The sequence below is a fragment of the Narcine bancroftii genome, chromosome 10, assembly GCF_036971445.1.
Source record: "Narcine bancroftii isolate sNarBan1 chromosome 10, sNarBan1.hap1, whole genome shotgun sequence".
Classification (NCBI taxonomy): domain Eukaryota; kingdom Metazoa; phylum Chordata; class Chondrichthyes; order Torpediniformes; family Narcinidae; genus Narcine; species Narcine bancroftii.
The window spans coordinates 99,955,832-99,974,220 of record NC_091478.1 but is presented as its reverse complement, the minus strand read 5'-3'; the positions used below and the strand labels follow the sequence as shown (position 1 = coordinate 99,974,220).

Sequence of the window (18,389 nt, the reverse complement as noted above, 5' to 3'; positions counted from 1 at the left end):
TTCAGTGGACACACAGTTCACCCACCTACTCCCATAATACACAGTACATAATAATCACATATATCCATAAACCTATAACTTAAATATATATATATATAAAAATTTTTTTTTGGGGATGATTTACGGTCCAGAGGAGGTTTACGAGGTTGATCCCTGGGGTGAAGGGGTTGACTTGTGATGAAAGATTAAATCGTCTAGGATTGTATTCGCTCAACTTTAGAAGAATGAGAGGAGATCTTATAGAAACATATAGGATTATGAAGGGTATGGATAGGATAAATGTAGGAAGGTTTTTTGAGCTGGCCGGGGAAACTAAAACGAGAGGACACAGTCTCAAGATTCAGGGGAGTAGATTTAGGACAGAGATGAGGAAAAATAGTTTTTCCCAGAGAGTAGTGAATGTTTGGAATTCTCTATCAAGGGAAGTGGTTGAGGCTGCCTCATTAAACATATTTAAAATTCGGTCAGATAAATTTTTACATGATAGAGGAATTAGGGGATATGGGGAGAAGGCAGGTAGTTCATAAATTAGATCAGCCATGATCGTATTGAATGGCGGAGCAGGCTCGATGGGCCATTTTTGGCCTACTCCTGTTCCTACTTCCTATGTTCCTATGTTTTTTACTTGGTTACAGAATACTGTTCATCAATTTCACGGCTTGCAGGAAGATGCTATTTCCCAGTTTGGGAGTCCTGATTTTGATGGTCATGGGTCAAAGATGCTGAGTACAGGTTGGAAAGGGTCTTCAATAATTCTTTGAGCCCTATTTAAGCAATGCTCTCTATCATCTTCAGTAAAGGGAAGGGAGTCCACTGTGGTCTTCTCAGCTGTTTTAATAATCTTTGACTTTCTGTCTGATGATTTGCAGCTACTATTCCACGCAATGGTGCAGCCAGACTGGACGCTCAGTTTTGCTCCTGTAAAAGATTATTGAGATGGGGGCCAGTGGCCTTACCCTCCTCAACCTCCTGGGAAAGTGTAGGCATTGACCAATGGGAAGCTGTTGGTCCAGGACAGATCCTCCTTTATATGCGCACCAAGGAACTTGGTGCTCTTCACTTTTCATGATGGAACTATTGATGGATAGTGGAGAATAGTTGACCTTCATCCTCCTGACATCCATTATCATCTCCTTTGTCTCATCCACATTGAGACCCCAGTTCTAACCCTTCAGCAATATATAAAGTGCTGGAAGAGCTCAGCAGGCCAGGCAGCGTCCATGGAAAGAAATAGACAGTCGACGTGTCGAGCTGGAACCTTTCATCAGGAACACTCCAGCACTTTGTGTATTGTTTCAGGTTTCCAGCATGGACAGACTTCTTGCTCACTTCCCTCTCAACCTCTCCTATCCATATACCAGTCTCCAGGGGTCCAGTGCTAATTTTTTTGAGCCATCATGATTACCTCACCAGCACACCCATCCTCTGTGCGCCATTCAGTTCCCTTTGCCTCTTGTCTTGGACTGAAGCCCTCTGGTTAACTATAGATATATATATTTTAATTTTATTTAATTGTTTGCATCATTGCAGGAAATAGAACATTAATCAAATATCTATAACCAATGATACCAAAAAAATTACTTGTATAATTTTTCTCTCCATCTCCCCCACCCAAAAGTAAGAAAAGAAGAAAAAAAAAAGACTTACCATTTAATATACAATAAAATTAGCAGAGACAATCATTAATTGTTCTTAAAAATTACTAATTAGGTGGATGGAAAATTGTCCATAAAATCCATATATGGTTTCCAAATACTATAAAAATTTTCGACTCGATTCCTTGATTTTTTCCAAAGGTATACAATGTTGCATCTCATTATACCCTCTACTTAATAACACTTTGTATGGCGCGTCGAAAGAACCAAAGACTTGTTGATCCAAACCAAGGCTTTTATTAAGTAGAAGATTGGAGACTATCACAAGTAGGTCGACCAGTCCAGAATGACCTGGTCTGGCTAGGAGCAATCCTTGAAGACCTGCCAGTAGGTGTGGCTACACTCTCAGCCAATCACAGTCATCCTACACTACCATCTGTACATAGACACATTGGTGATAGAATCTGTACCATCACACACTTCTCTATCATCTTTCCATGATATCGCTCTACATTTCTTTGCAGTACTTAAAAAATTGTTTTCAGTTAATTCCATAACATTTCCACTTTTTCACAAGACCCCACTGAATGCAAAGAAGAAGTCCCTGGTTAACGAGCTCTTGATTTGTTTTGCAGGCTTCGCCCCGATCAGTGGAATGTGCAGCAAATATCACAGCTGCACTATTAATGAGGACACAGGATTGGGCCTAGCTTTTACCATTGCTCATGAATCTGGTCATAAGTAAGTTGCATTGATCTACTTTTTTTCCAACCTCCTTTACAATGGAAGCTCCACCCATCTCTTTGGACCACCTTGTCACTTTCACAAGTGAGCTGAGGCTTAAGAATCATGAGCAGGGCTAGGCTGTACAGTGTCTAGAGGATGATCCAATATCCAGTGAGGTAGTGGCTCATTTTGCCTCAACCTCAGCTCCACTTTCCCCACCTGTTCCCCAAAAACTTCGACTCCCCTGCATCCAAAAAAATCAACCTGGCTTTGAACATTCTCAATGACTCGGCATCCGCATCGCTCCGTATTACAAATTCCCAAGACCCTCTCTGTCTGAAGTGGGTGACCATTTATTCTGAGACCTATCTCCCCCGCTTGATATTGCCAGAGGAAATGTCCTCCCAGCGTACACCATGTGGTAATGAGCAGTTAATCCAGATGTGGATTGAAAGGAGCAGGTACTAAAATACATTTGCATTGCATTGCACACCACTCATTCAGGACATCTCTTGTAGGGACGCCATTGGTGCACGACCAGCATCCAGAAACTGCAAGGTGATAACGACCAGATTATGTATGCTTTAGACATGCAGCACAGTAACTGGACAAGCCCATTCCCCTCAAATACAACCTCTGTGCATTTTAAAGAATGGGAGGAAACCGGAGTACCCAGAGGAAACCCACACAGACATAAGGAGAACATACAAACTCCTTACAGCACCGGATTCAAACCAAGGTCACTGGTGCTGTAATGGTGTTTTGCTAACTTCTGTGCCAACCATGCTGCCCATGTTTTGGTGACTTTGTATCAAGGATGAACATTGGCAGGAGCAGGCTTGTATTGAAGGGTTATTGGAGCCCTTGTAACAGAACATCCCCCTCTCCACACCTTAAGCCCCCAACAGAGAGGTGCTGTAACCAGACTGCCCCTCAAGTCTGCTCTGTTGACCATGATCATTATTGACCTCAGCTCCACTTCCTTGCCTGTTCTCCAGAACCCTTAACTCTCCAGTTCTCCAACAATCCATTCCTGTGTCCTTGAATCTATTCAGAGTCGCTGCTCTTGGAGTGGGAAATTTCGAACATTCACAATACTGGAGTGGTAATCAGAATTTAAAGCTCTGCATTTTTTTTAATATTGACTGGGTGCCGAATGGAAATTATTCTGGGGGAGGGTAAGTGATTATGGCTGCATAATCTTGCAGTGTTGTTGGAACAGAAAGATTAGTTTTGACAATGGAGTGTTTTGCAGAAAGCTGATCTCATCAGAAATGATATATCTAAAGGAAGAAGGGGATGGATCTCGAGAAATAATGATCGGATCCTGGAAGTAATTGGAGAGGGGTGGCTGTTTCCTTTTTTTCCAATGATTAGAATTCACTTCAGGTGGAGAAAGGGTTTGGGTTTTTTGTTAAAATAGAAATTGCATGCTCTGTCTTGGGCTCCATGTGAGAGTAATGTGCTATTGGCCACAGGGATGCAGAGCTCTTTCTTGTCGGTTGAACGCAGAAAATAGGAGCAGGAGAAGGTCATTCAGCCCTTCCAGCCTGCACCACCATTCGATCGTGTTTAATCTTTCGACTTCAGTACCCTGAGAGAGACACGGAGCCTTTCAGTTTTACAGAAAATGATTTTCCCCAGAGTAATTTCTAAAAGGTCCTTGTAAGAAGGATTGGTAATCATTTCAATATCAGTGTGTTCTCTCCCCTTCAGGATTTTCCAGGGCCCTACAGATAGTAAAAGATTCTTATATGTACCATATGTAGTGTCAGGAATAGACAGCCAATTCAAACTCAGTGAGATCGCAATCACAGCAATCATCTGTTTCATTGATTATTTCAAAGGCGCCAGTGTTGCCTGTTTATGAAGATATGAATCTTCCTCACAGAGTAGAGGATATGAATTTAAGATGAGAAGGCGACAGTTTAAAGGAGTTGTGCGGGGCAAGTTTTTTTTTACACAGGGGTGGTAGGTGCCTGGAATGGGGTGGCTGGGGTAGTGATGGATGCAGATACAAGTAGCGTTTATGAGACTGTAAAGCACACACATCAAATGGCAGGGAATGGAGGGATGTGGATCTTGTGCAGGCAGAAGAGTTTAACTTAGCAACGTGTTTGCCGCAGATGTTGAGAGGTGAAGGGCCCATTCCTGCGCTGTGTTCTTCGATGTTGTCCCTGGCTCTAGATTCTTAACCACTACAGGGAAACACAAGGCTGCAGACTTTGGAATCTTGAGCAGACGGAGAATTGCTGGAGGACCTCAGCATGCTAGGCAGCATCCCTGGAGAGAAATGGTCAGTTAATATTTTGCGTCAAAACCCTTTATCAAGACAAAAACGAGGAGGGAAAGTTACAGATATAGGGGGAAAGAAGCTGAGAGAGGGACCCAGGAGTGGTCAGAGAGAAGGTGGAGAGACAGGTAAAGGGAAAAACCAATAGGAAGAGAGAGGGTGGGTGGGGAGAAAGAGAGAGATAATAGAAGAATTTTCCTGAACTCCTAGTTCTCACACCTTCTGTACAGTCACCTCTGGGCTCCTCCCCCAGCTCTTTTCTCTCGTTGTATACGTAATTTTACCTTCTTATTTTGCTCTTGACAAAGGATTTTTACTTGAAACGTTGACTGATCATTTCTGTCCATGTTGCTACTTGACCTGGGGAGTGCCTCTTGCAGTGAGGTATTTAGTTGAAGAGTAAATCAAGAAGGCAACTCTCAGCTCCATTTTCAGGTCAACGAAGACCAAGCAGTGACTGCTCGCCATGCCACCTCTGAATGCAGGGGGCACAAGCAAAATGCTACATTATAACCTTGGATAATCCCCCACTAATTCCCGTAGACGATCAGAGCTTTTCCGGGAGATCACATTCACCATGGAAATTTATGGAATCAGTTTAATGGTCAGCACAGATTCAATGGGCCAAAGGACTTCTTGCTATGGTGGAATACTCTAGGACCATTTTAATGTTATGCCTAATTAGCCTTTGCTTGCTCGTTGCCAGTATTGTCAGCTGCACATGCTACTGTGCTCATTGCTGATCTGGGAGAAGACCATCATGTGGTGCCTGACCTCAACAAAGAGCGAACAATGAACAGTTGGGATGATGGACACAGAGCAAACTTGAACCCTCAAACCCAAAACCATCGAGAATTCAAATTTCCCCTGGCCTACATGGCAACTCATCATTTCGAAGGAGGGTGCTCTGTTTCAAAATATGATAAAGGTTTCAAACAACCCTTTTTTTAAGTTTTGGCTGAGGCCATCAAAGTGACAAGCCAGTGTTTGCTGTAACTGCACCCCCTGTTTAAGTGTGTCAGCTGCTGTGGCAGAGGATGTGTGCAGGGTGAGGGTAGAATATACCAAATTGTGTATTACAGTGTGGAAATTGAGCAGATGCAGAATCCTCTCATTAAGCTTAGTTTCTTGCAGTTAAATTATGGTGATTTTTTTTTTTCTCTGTTGGAATTAACTTCTGTTACAAATTCAAACAACTTACCGAAGAGCAGAACACGCCTTTCTTCCCAATTTGATTTGGTCCCAACACGGAACATCCAATTTCAGAACAAAACATTATTATTGCTGCTCTTGCTTTGACCAGCAGTGATGGGAGTTAGGACCGGAGGCTCTATTCTGGCCATCACTGAGGCTTGAAGCCTAGCCTGAATGGGAATAGGGAGACGCACAGACTGGATTTGTGGTGTTCAACTTGACAGACTGACAGTTAACGCATTACACAGCTGCAGTTCATTATAGAATTTCAGGACTGCTACGACACAGACCATTCAGCCTATTGAGCCAATGGTGGCTCTGGTTGACCATTAATCCAATGTCCCTGCTTGGCAGGCAGACTACTTCATCTCCAGTATCTATCAGACTCATCGCTGAATCTAGAGGCTATGTCCCCTAGTTCTGGTCTCCCCTACCAATGGAAGCAACCTACCTACCTCAATCTTGTGTATGCCTTTCAACATTTTATATGTTTCTATATAACTCGAGCCTTAGAGCAGTTGGGGACTGCCTGAGCCAGTCAAAAGGGGGGAAATGCCCTCCCTCAGCCTCACATCACGAGAGCAAATGGTACTTTCAGTTTCCGATGTTTGCAAGTACTCAGGCCCTTAAACAGAAATATTTAAGACCATAATCTTTGAATTGCTACGATTCTCACCTTTGCCCTGCACTGAACTGTGTAATTAACAAACAGAATCAATTGCTTTTGAAGTAAAACCACAGCAATGTTGGAGGAACTCAGCAGGACTCACAGTATCCAAAGGAGGTAAAAATGTATAAACTACGTTTTGGGCCTGAGCGCTTCTTCAAGTTGTTTGGGAATCATCTCTTGCTGCCATGGTTAGGGCTTTATGTCCATCTGAAGTTGATGGTAACTAGAACTTTGCATTTATATCTAGTTTTTGCTTTCAGTTAATTGAATCCAATTTCAAATGCTGTTATGCATTGATGCATTTCTATCAGCACCTGTGACCTATTACTTTCTGATAAAGCTTTGGAATGATTCATGATGGAGAAGGAAATCCTTGTCGGAAAACTGAGGGGAACATCATGTCTCCAACCCTGGCTGGGAACAATGGGATCTTCTCGTGGTCTGCATGCAGTCGGCAGTATCTCAACAGATTCCTCAGGTAGGCTGCGCGCCACATGTAACAGAGGCCTGTTGTTTCTTCATTGATCCCTGATAAATGATATTGATTTGATTGTCATACACATTGTACAATGTATATGTCCAAAATTCTAACTTCCTTAACAAGTAGCAAATTCTTGTTAAGAAGAGGCCTGTCCTCCATCTTATAGATATTTAACCAGTTGGATTTAAACGCAGAATATAAAATAACAGAGAAATTGTTTAGCTGCAAATGTAAGAAATTTCTTGGGTCATGAGAAATCATTAGAATTGATCATCCTGTCGCACACTGTGATCTTCAGCAAGTTATTAGAAAACAATTGCAACATCTACTGGGCTTGATTTGGATTTTGGATTTGCCTCAAATAAAGCCATTGGAACTGCAAGCAAAATAAGGAAGTAATTTGGCCCTTGTTTACCTTGGTAGAAAGACTAGATCTGATTGCACTTCTATCCTGTTCCATCATTCCTTATGCTGTAAAAGATGCCATTCAGCCCATTGAGTCTATGCCAGACCTAGTCTCCCACTATTTTACCCTGTAATGTATTTGTACCCTCATCTTGTCTTCACACATTCTTATAGATACTCCCCCTCCCAGATTTTTACCACTTACATATTCGAGCAATTTACAATGGCTGGTTAACCAACTAATCCACACCTTTTTTGGGGTGTGGAAAGAAATAAGACCTCCCTGGAGAAACACATGCAGTCACAGGGAAATCTCCATTTTCACTGAGTTGCTTGGTTCGGGGAATGATGTGCACGTGCTTCCAGGTTCTCGCTATTCAATAAGACTCTCCTGGGCCCTGCTATGATCTGTGTGAGAGTGTGTGTCCTGACCAGGTAGGACTTTGGGATTGGGTTTCTTAGCACAGGACTATAGCCCGTTAGCTGCTGCAGCTTTGTTTGGCAATCTTTGCCTTCCTCTCACAGGTCTAAAATATGTTTTGTTCACAGTACAGCTCAGGCTTCCTGCCTGGTTGATGAACCGAAGCAACTACGTGAATACCAGTACCCTAGCCTGCTACCAGGACAACTGTATGATGCTGACACACAATGCAAATGGCAGTTTGGATCCAAAGCCAGGTTGTGCTCCCTTGACTTTGTGAAGGTACATTTCTGTCCATCGCTGTTCAACTAATCCCTGAATTTAATCTCACCTGTATGATCTGGTTTTTAAAAAAATCTTTTTTATCACTGATTGTTTCATCATTCATTTCCATTTATTGTCATTTGTGCTGTGGTGCAGTGAAAAGGATTGTTTTGTGCGCTATCCAGCAAGTCTGTGCACTCAACAGTGTTAATTTAAACAGAAACTTCTTCATGCAGAGAGCAGTGAGAGAGTGGGAAAAGCTTCCAGCTGGAGTGGTGAATGCGGCTCAATTTTGTCATTTAAGAAAAATGGGGATGGGCACAGGCTATGACCTGGGTATATGTCAATGGGCCAAGACAGAATAATAGTTCAGCACAGACTAGATGGACCTAAGGGACTGTTTCTGTGCTGTAGTGTCCTCTGGTTCCACTTTATTGGTGTGTCCTTGAATGTTGTGGTGTGTGATTTCACACTCTTGAACCTTCTTTCTGATGGGAAGAGGGAGAGGAGACTGCAGCCAGGGTTGGCTGCTTTTCTGAGGTAGGGGTATGGGAAGAGTTATTAGGCATTGCTGCACGACATGGGAGCAATGTAGGCGTTTGAGCTGATTCCATCATTCACTTGTAATGTTGAATTGTAGTCATGGAGTTATGAGCATGAATACAGGCCTTTCAGCCCATTGTGTCCTTACCAACCATTAAGCACCTTTGGTTAGTGCCAGGGATCTGTACTATTGAGAAGAAGGAAAGAGGTTCCACCCCCATGGTAGCAGTTGATGAATTCAGCTACAGGTTGAGTACCTTTTATCCGAAGATCCGAATTGCTACAAAATCCGACTTTTTGTGTGCCGACATGATGCCACAACATACCCAATCTCACTTGCCAATGTGGGGGCTCTGACACTCTGTTGGGACCAGTTTGTTACCAACCATCGTCACTGCCAGACCTACATGAATTACTCACTGTTTTTTTGCTTATTCTCTGCTCTGTCGTACAAAGTTATTGTTGAAAATTACCGATGGTGAAATAGCCAAAATGGTTCTGAATCAGGGCAAGTATAAAACATTATTTTCATGTGAAATCTGAAATTCATCTCCACCTAAAATGCCATGTTTGAATGTAACATGACCAGTAACATTATTGAATTGATAAAAATGTTATCCAGTGTACTGTAACCTTCTGATGAAACATGGCATCGAGGTGGAGACTGGGAGCCTTCTGATTGTTTGTTGTTGTTTTACAGCTGATACAGGAATTCTAGTGATGCTACTGTGCTACCCTAAACACATTATTCCAAAATCCGAAAAAAAATCCAAAATCTGAAACACTTCTGGTCCCATGCATTTCGGATAAGGGGTACTCGACCTGTACTAGTAATTATGTAAATCAGGAATTTAAAAATAATTACAATAATTGCCAGATTGTTGTAAAAAAAACCCAGCTGGTTCAGTAAATTCTCTTGGGAAAGAAAATCTTCTGTTCTCCCCCTTCTTGTCTGTGACCATTGTGTCCTCATTTCCGGGGCAATTATGAACGGATAATTATTGCCAGTGTGCGGAATGGAAAAGAGAGCTTTGACAATCTGGTGTTTGCCAAAATAAGGGTGGAAAGTACTGGAACACTCATCTGGTCTCTCAGTATTTGAGGAGAGAGAATAAGAGTTAATTATGTTTTTTTTTTACTTATAACTGTTGCTTTTTTTGGTCAGCAATTATCACACCTGCCAAATTGCAGAGTGGCCATTCACACTGCAACGACCAGAACGCCAAAAATTCTGATCTCACCGCACGTCTCTACGCATCATTGTGCGCCATCAAACATCCCATTCAAATGTCCCATTCATTACCCTGTTGCTGCAGTTGTGTTTAGAATGCAGGCATTCCATGAAAATATATAAGAATCCAATATTGTTCCGATATTTTACGTCCAGGACCTTTTACACAGACTGCACTCCAGAATTTTGGGAACAATTTTCTGGAACGCAGCGGCTCTGTAAAAAAAAGAAGACAAATGTTTCAGATTGGGAACCGCTCATCAGTATGAGGACTACTGACAATGCTTTCTGTCTTGTCATGTTCCTCTTCTGTTGTAAACTTCTCCCATCCAAAACAAGGGATTACCCTTAGTTTCCTTCACTTTTAACACAAGGCCGTCAACCCTGTCCTGCCATTCCAGCGTTGTCAGGAAGTTATTCCTTCCCCGAATCTCTGGTCCTCTTCCTACTGCAACTGTTGGATTGCCACACAAGTCCTTTCCCACAACTGAAGGATCCCAGCACTCTTTCCAGGAGGTACAGCAATTCACTTGCAGAATCAGAATTTGTTGTCATGAACATGTCTCAAAATCTGTTGTTTTGTAGCAGCGTCACAGGGAAAATATTGCTATAAATTACTTTTCAAAAGTAAGTAAACAGTGCAAGAAAATAAGATAAAGTGAAGTAGGGTCTGGGGTTCATTGTCCATTCAGAAATCTGATGGTGGAGGGAAAGAAGCTGTTCTTGTGCAGCAAGCTACTTGTCTTGCCTTCCTGATGGCAGCAGGTGAAGAGGGCATGGCCTGGGTGGTGGGGGCCCTTGAGGATAGAGGCTGCTTTCTTAAGACTCTGCCTCTTGTAGATGTCCTCGATGGAGTGAATGAAGACTGGTTCCCCTTGATGTCGCAGGCCGAGTTAACAATTCTCTGGAGTTTTATTCAGTCCTGTGCATTGACTCCTCTGTACCAGACAGTGAAGCAACCAGGCAGAAAACTCTCCACAGTTTTTGAGAGTGTTTAGTGACATGCACTTCCTCAAGCAGAGCGTTTTGCGTCTGGTAGTTACAATGTGCTCATCTCCGCACTGCCAGATTATGTGACTGCTTTGCAAGCACATGGTTCAATCTGTGAATGCAACTCTGAGCTTTCAATTACCTTCACTTTGCTTCTCCATCCCTCCAATTCTACTCTTTGGCAATTAAAATTTTTGTTTCCAAGTTGATGGCTGGCTCAAGAATTCTTGTTGAATGAGAATTGAGGCTCTTACTGGGTTGAGTGACAGAATCAGTCACTGGGTAATTCTCCGGGATCTTGGTAATCCTTTGGGATCGCAGAATGTACAGTTACTTGCTCACAGTATTGTCCCTGGACTGGAAGTAAGCCACAAGTATTTTTATTGTATAACATCCATGGAGTTGCCATTGTGCTGACCCATCTGTGTGACTGTCCATATGTGCTTGCGTGGTAGTGTGCGTGTGTCACCTTGTATGGACAGGGATTCTCAGAGTGCATATGCAGGCATGTACAAATGTGTTCATGTGTGCACTTGTAGATGTGGGCATGTGTCTGTACATCCCAGACTGACTGTAAGCAGTGACTGATGCTCAATCCAGGGGGTCACTGGGAAGTACAGGCATCTCTGGATCTATGTTCTGTCAGGGATGTGGGGTTGAGAGTGAAAACATTGGTGAGAGGATGACAGCTATGTGGTAGTCATGAATGGAGGCTGTGCATGCCAACAAGTTGAGCAACAAGGAATTATTGTTCAATTTTCCTTGACTGGAGCTTAATTTCCCATTCATGTGTTGCCGTACATCAAGTTGTAAGCAGCTTGCAATCTCAGTACATTTGACAATGCAGGAATAATTTGAGTGCAATGAACCACTCAATCAGAGAAACATGGGCAGAGAAGCTCTGCCCATGGCCCATGTGCACCCGGCACTGAATGTCTTGATATCCCTCCTGGCTGCAGAGGAACCCTGGGCCAGAAAATCACAGAGGTGATGGAGAATTTAGCACTTTCCATATTATCAGCTCACCCTGAAGTATTGCTTTCTTTGGTTGGCGTTACTTGAGGGATGAGGATTGGATGGTGCCCAACCAGAGCAGTGTGTGCAGTTCTGATCGTCAGGAAGTATGTGGAGGCTTTGGGAAGGCTTCAGAAGGATGCCACCTGGATTAGAGATATGGGGAGTGGATGGAGAAATTTGTTGTTTTCTCTGGAGTGCCAGGCAGAAATGAGGCTGTATAAAAGTTTATAAAATTAGTTAGAGAGTCAGAATTTTTTTTTCCCCAGGGTAAAAATGTCACATTCGCAAGGATACACATAAAGGTGTGAGGTGGGGAGTTTAAAGGAGATGTGAAGGGTACATTTTTTATTTTGCGGTGGATTCTTCAAGCTGGAGGAATGGTGAAAGCAGATACGATGATTGCATTTAAAAGGCTGTGAGATAGACTTTACTGCGTGAGTATGTAGTGAATAGAAAAAAATGTATCGTGTGCAAGCAGCAGAGGTTTAATTTGGCATCGTGTTCAGTCCATTCATGTGGGGTGAAGGGCCTGTTCCTGTGCTATGCTGTGTGTGTGTCGCTCTCTCTCTCTTCTCTCTCTCTCTCTCTCTCTCTCTCTGTTTGTGTGTATGTATATAGAGAGAGAGCAACACTTTATTCTAATTCTGTGAATGGATTGATTTCCATTCTTTGAAGAATAAGTGGTTTAGGTGTAAATAAAGTTATATACAGTACTTATCTATCTATATAAATAAATAAAAACAAATATTGCTTTGGGATCTTATTGATGTGTCTAACTCTGAGAGGAATCCTGCCTTGCAGGTTAAAATTACATTCGAAAGACAGTGCCTCCATTCTCTACTCCCCTAATGTTACACTGGAGGGTTGGCCTGCAGACCAAGTCCTGGATGTAATTTGAACCTGGAATTACTTAGACAAGCAACAAGAACAGCACTACTGAGCTAGGCTTATTTTGTGTTGATTTATTGTCGCATGTACTGAGGTACACTGAAAAACTTTGAGCAGGCAAGTCATTCTTAAGTCCAATTTGGGTGCAAGAATAAAACAAAAGTGCAGAGTGTGGTGGTGCAGAGAAAAGTTCAGTTAAATCAGTCTGTCTTGAGGTAGGGTATGTGAGGGCTTGCTACCAGAACATTGAGTGTAAACCTTTGAAGGGAACATCAAAAAAAATACTCAAGTCAACTTTATTTATTGTTCATACCATGCTCGCACAGTAGGACAAGATAGCATTTCTTCAGGACCACAGAGCATATTTACATAGCTATGTTGGGAAAACAGTTAACACATTAAGGTACTAAAATGTATTCTCTGAAAGTCCACGGCACTCTATCCACATCTGCACTGGGAGTTCAGGAGCTTGATGGCTTGGGGGGGAAAACTGTTTCCCACTCTGGACGTAAGGGCCTGAGTGCTACGTTACCTCCTGCCAGATGGCAAAAGGGAGAGCAGTTTACGTGCGGGATGTGTGGGGTCTTTCCGCCTGCATTGGGTGTAGTAGATGTCTTCCATGCTAGGAAGAGTTTCCCCAATGGTCTTTTCTACTGACTTCACTATCTTCTACAAGGTCTTGCGGTTCAAGTTGGTACAGCTTCCAAACCAGGCAGTGATGTAGTTGCACAGGATGCTCTCAATACATTCTCTGTAGAATGTAGTGAGGATGGAGGGTGGGAGATGGACTTCACTCAGCCTTTGCAGGAAGTAGAGGCGCTGCTGGGCTTTCTTGGCTATGGAGCTGGTGTTAATGGACCAGGAGAGATTCTCCCCCAGATGAACTCTGAGGAACTTGATTTGTTCAGATACACGTTGTTTACTCTGTGCCAGTTTGTTAGTGTCTCCACTTCATCTCTGTTTGCTGCCTCCTCATTCTTGCTGATCAGGCCCACCACTGTCGTGTCATCAGCGAACTTGATGATGTGGTTCGAGCTGTGTTTAGTCGCACAGTCATAGGTCAGCAGAGTGAATAGCAGTGGACTGAGCGCGCAGCCCTGGGGAGCCCCCGTGCTCAGTGCGATGGTCTTGAAAGTGCTGTTTCCGATCTGGACTGCCTGAGGTCTCTCCATCAGGAAGCTGAGAATCCAATTGCCAAGGGAGGTGTTTAGACCCAGCAGGCTTATCAGGTACTGAGGTAGGATCATGTTGAATGCCGAACTGAAGACAATAAACAGCATTCGAACATCCGAGGTGGGTGAAGTCTAGATGTAGGGTGGTGGCAATGGCATTGACCATGGAGTGGTTGGATCTATATATGAACTGCAGGGAGTCCAGTGAGGGGGGGAGGGGGCAGCAGGTGCTTTATGTGCCCCCTGTGTTTAGCCTTCTTGTGACTCATGAGAATCTCATGTCCAACTGATGATGCAAAGGCAGCCTTTGTGTTGCTGTTTTCAAAGGACTTTAAGCCAGCTCACAGCCATGTCAAGTGACCACACTAAGTTTAATGAACAGTCAAACATCCAAGTTCCACAGTGAGAAGCGAATGGGTTTTAACTTTGACATTGTGATTGCTCATTGAGATGAGGTTTGACAGAATGACTTTGTTGCCAGCTTCAATGAGGAGTGGTGCCAGCAGTGGCAAAATGCCATTTTTTTGTGGATGCCAGACCATGGAGTTCATTTAAAGCAACACATTATTCAAAGTCTCCAAACAGATGGATTTCCATTCTATTGGGTTAGGTGTAAATAAAGATATTGGAAGACCTGCGTTGACTGAAGGGAAAAAATAACAAAGAAAGGGCTGGTGTCTGGGGCGTACCACACTTCTTATACCATTGGGGCATCCTGAAGCACTTCATAGACAATGAAATGCATTTTGATGTGCATTTTCTCTTCCAATAGACAAAAAAAGAAGGTGGCCAATATATACACAATGAGATCCCACAAACTGCCCTGATTGGCTGAAGCATAGAACAGCAATCAAAGAGGAAGGTTTTGAACTGCACAAAATATTAGTTAGTCCAGATTTGGACTGTTGTCACGACACAAGAAGGTCTTGACAGAGCTGAATTTGAACCTGAGCCGTGGCGCTGTAATGACGTTGCACTCACCGCTATACTAATTTGCAATCTGCAAAGATCTGGGAAGTGGGATGAGCACGTCTATTTTGGGCAATGTGGGCATGTTAGGCTGAAGGGTCTCCATTCTGTGCAATAGTTTTCAACAAATAACCAAATGCTCTGTTTCGTTGATGGAGGTTGAAAGATGAATATTGACTCAGACATTAAGGTGGCTACACAGTTGCATTAGACTCTGCTGCCCAATGTGTCCAATCTAATGTCACTAAGTCATCCATTTTAAATGACTAATTCCAGTGGGATTATTGTCGTGCGATCTTTACAGTCCAGCAGAGATGCAATATAGCGGTTTTTGTTCACACCTTGTGGTTTGAAAATAATGCTGATCCAAGAATATTGATTGGCAACATGTTTTGAATTAATACAGGAGAATGGAACGGTGACGCTCTCCATGCCCAGTTGATTTTATTGATTCTTTTCACACACTCCTTTTCAATATGTACACAAACAACATTACTGGCAACCATGTGGACACGATTCCAAAAATGTGAAAAAGATTCAGTGCAAATTTATTGGAATTTAATCTGTAAAGGATTACTGGGAAATGCCATCCCATAATTCCTTGACCTTTACACATCTGGCAGATGTGGAAGAATTCATTTTCTCTCTAAATGAGCTATTATTGCAAAATCTGCTCAGTTGGTTGCCAAAGTATTAAACTGCTGTTGTAAATAAGTACATTAAAAATCTTTATTCTTGTTCTGTGTTCCCAGATTTACCTTTTAGTTTAAAGAGAGTCACAGAACTTTATTTCTGACAAATATACCATAGATGCTAGAAATCAGAAGTAAAACAAAAAAAAACACCCGGAAAAATTCATGCAGCGTCTTGGATCAAGAACAGTTGAAGGTTCAGGTGGACGATCTGTTTCTCCTTCTGTGGGTGGAGAGCATGAATTGGTCGTGGTCATAGTGGGCAGAAGGGCCTGTTCCTTTGCTCTGTGTCTCCATGCTCTGTTGACGAAACCAAAATAATGCAGCAGGATGATATAATTCTGACTGTTTAGATTTTGGATGAACTGATGTGTGGGAGCCTCCTTCTCCAAAACTGCCTGGTATTCTGAACTCCTCAAGTGTTGTTCCTGAGTTTGAGGTGGAAGGACCAAGGTTGTAGGAGGAGATGGTGACATTCCTTCATCGCTTCACTATAATCCCAGCATAGTGGGGTAATGCCTCTTTTCTTGGAAGAAAGATATCTTGGGTGGCAGAATTGGTATAGCAGTCAGGGCAACACCATTACCGCACCAGCGACCCAGGTTCAAATCTCACGCTTGACATGCGTGAGTTTCCTCCTGGAACTCTGGTTTCCTCCCACCCTTCAAAATATATGGAGTTGGGCAAGGTGGGTTTCATGGTTCAAAAGGGCCTTCTACCATTCTGTATCATTAAAATAAAAGAAAGGTAAATTCAAGTTCAGCATGCACCCTTGTCCCTCAAAAATGTCTACAGGTTCACCTTTGAAAACATTCTTCCTGGAATCACGCAGCTTATCCATACCAAAGGACCTATCGCAACCTGGGCATTCTCTTCTCCCCCCCCCCCCCTTTTGAGGACAAGGTAGAAGTGTATCATCACATATGAACAGGAAAACATCGAAATTTCCCTGCAGTCATCAGGCTCTTGAATGAACCACACTCCAGTGTTACCATTTGCCCTTGGTTTGGACGGGTTGATTTTTTTTTACTTGTGTAACTGTTATTAACTCTGTACTGTGTAATTATTCTTCTACTTTATGTTTTAACCTGTTAAACCACTTGCTGAAGAATCCTCTGTCTGTAATTTGTATAATGTGATGAATAAACTTGAACTCAACTCAAATTTTATACATGCAGTTTTACTCAAACACTTTTTATTATATTCACTCTAGGATATTTGCAAAGCACTATGGTGTCACAGGAGTGGCCACAGGTGTGAGACAAAGTTCATGCCAGCTGCAGAGGGTACACTATGTGCACCCAACAAGGTGAGAGGCTTGCGGGTATCAGGTGGTACAAACATTGCTTGCTCAGAACAAAATTCTACGTGAATAATAAGTTCTGGATTTCATTGCCTTTCACTTGGCAATGGTAGAAGAATGAAAATCAAAGTCTTACCACCTCTACCAATCTAATCCAAACCCTCGTGATTCTCTTGAAATATCACAATTAAATTTCTACCATACTTGCACCATTGTTTTAATGGGAAAGGTGTGTTTTTTTTTTTAAAAACTGAGTCAATCCACATTGAGCTGATCAATCTCCTAGTGGATTCAGTATCCCCAGGGCTTAATTTTGAACATTGGCACTAGCTCCTGCCAGTTGCCAATTGTTTTGGAGGGATCCATCAATGGGCATCATGAGCTATCTTGCTTATTGATCATGCCTGGCTCTTTTCATTCTGAGCTAGTGAGAGGAATTTGAATCCTGGTTCAATAGATACTTCATATGTGATCAGGAAGAAAGAAGCTGGAGGGTCCGGCAACGTCGATGGAGAGTCAACGTTTCGAGTCGGGTCCCTTGATTGAGACTCGACCCGTAACATTGACTGTTTCTCTCCACAGATGCCACCTGAACATGCTGGTAGAAAAGACCAGGAGAGGAATTATGCCATCTAGCCCATCGAGTCCGCTCCACTGATTTACCATCCTTAGTAACCCCACTCTCATGCCTTCTCCCCCATAACCTTTGATCCCCTTCCAATCAGAACATTGTCTCAAGATTCCAGCACCTGCAATTTTATTGTGTTTCACTGCTTCAGATAAGATCTGCTTAAGTGTGCAGGTGACAGAGCACAGATCGGCATCTCGATAAGGTTACAGCCCAGTGCTCGCTGCTCAGCCTTGCAGCTGGAAGGAAGACATGTGCTGAATGAAAACGCTGAATCTCAGACTGCAAGTGGAGAGCTGTACTCCATTGACAGCTTGAGATGAATGCTGGCACTGTGTCAAGGCCTTGGTTACTAATGTTAATTACACCATATCTCTTTCTTCCTCAACAATTAGACTGCAAAATGTATCACATGATTGCAATTAGGTTGCTATAGGGGGTCTCCGCAGAAAGGAATAAACATGGTCAGGGCTAAATGATTATCTCAGCTGGTATCAATCAGTTAATGTCACCTTATTATGTCAAGTGTTAATCCTCTTAGTAAGAATTAGAAATGGTGGGATAAAATGTAAGTACAAATGAAACTGCAGTGTATGTTTCCATCTCAGCTGCACAATCTGGCTTGAGAAATAAAGTTACAGCGTCGATACACCAGGAATTAGAGGTGCATACCAATAGAGTAGAATTTCCTTGCGTTCGGTTTATCTGGAGATCTGTCACGTCCTCTGTCTCTCCACTGCTAAAATGGGCTCGAGCGCCACAAATGTGCTGGAGAAATTCGGCCGGTCGTGCAGCATCCGTAAAGTAAAATAGCCTTTTACTTCCCATGGCTGCTGCGTGACCGGCTGAGTTTCCTCTAGCACGTTTGGGCGATGCACTGACCCCGGCATCTGCAGATTTTCGTGTC

The 18,389-nt window shown here is 42.9% G+C and overlaps 1 protein-coding gene across 2 annotated transcripts in view; it reads left to right on the top strand.

Annotated features, from left to right (window-relative positions):
- The window catches only part of adamts18 (ADAM metallopeptidase with thrombospondin type 1 motif, 18), a 186,730-nt gene that overhangs the window by 76,693 nt on the left and 91,648 nt on the right, over positions 1-18,389 (top strand). For both annotated transcript variants that reach the window (XM_069902070.1, XM_069902071.1), the window contains 4 exons: positions 2,231-2,336; positions 6,819-6,956; positions 7,914-8,067; positions 16,765-16,860. In XM_069902070.1, coding sequence (XP_069758171.1) covers positions 2,231-2,336; positions 6,819-6,956; positions 7,914-8,067; positions 16,765-16,860 — 494 coding nt within the window. The remainder of the gene's footprint in view (positions 1-2,230; positions 2,337-6,818; positions 6,957-7,913; positions 8,068-16,764; positions 16,861-18,389) is intronic.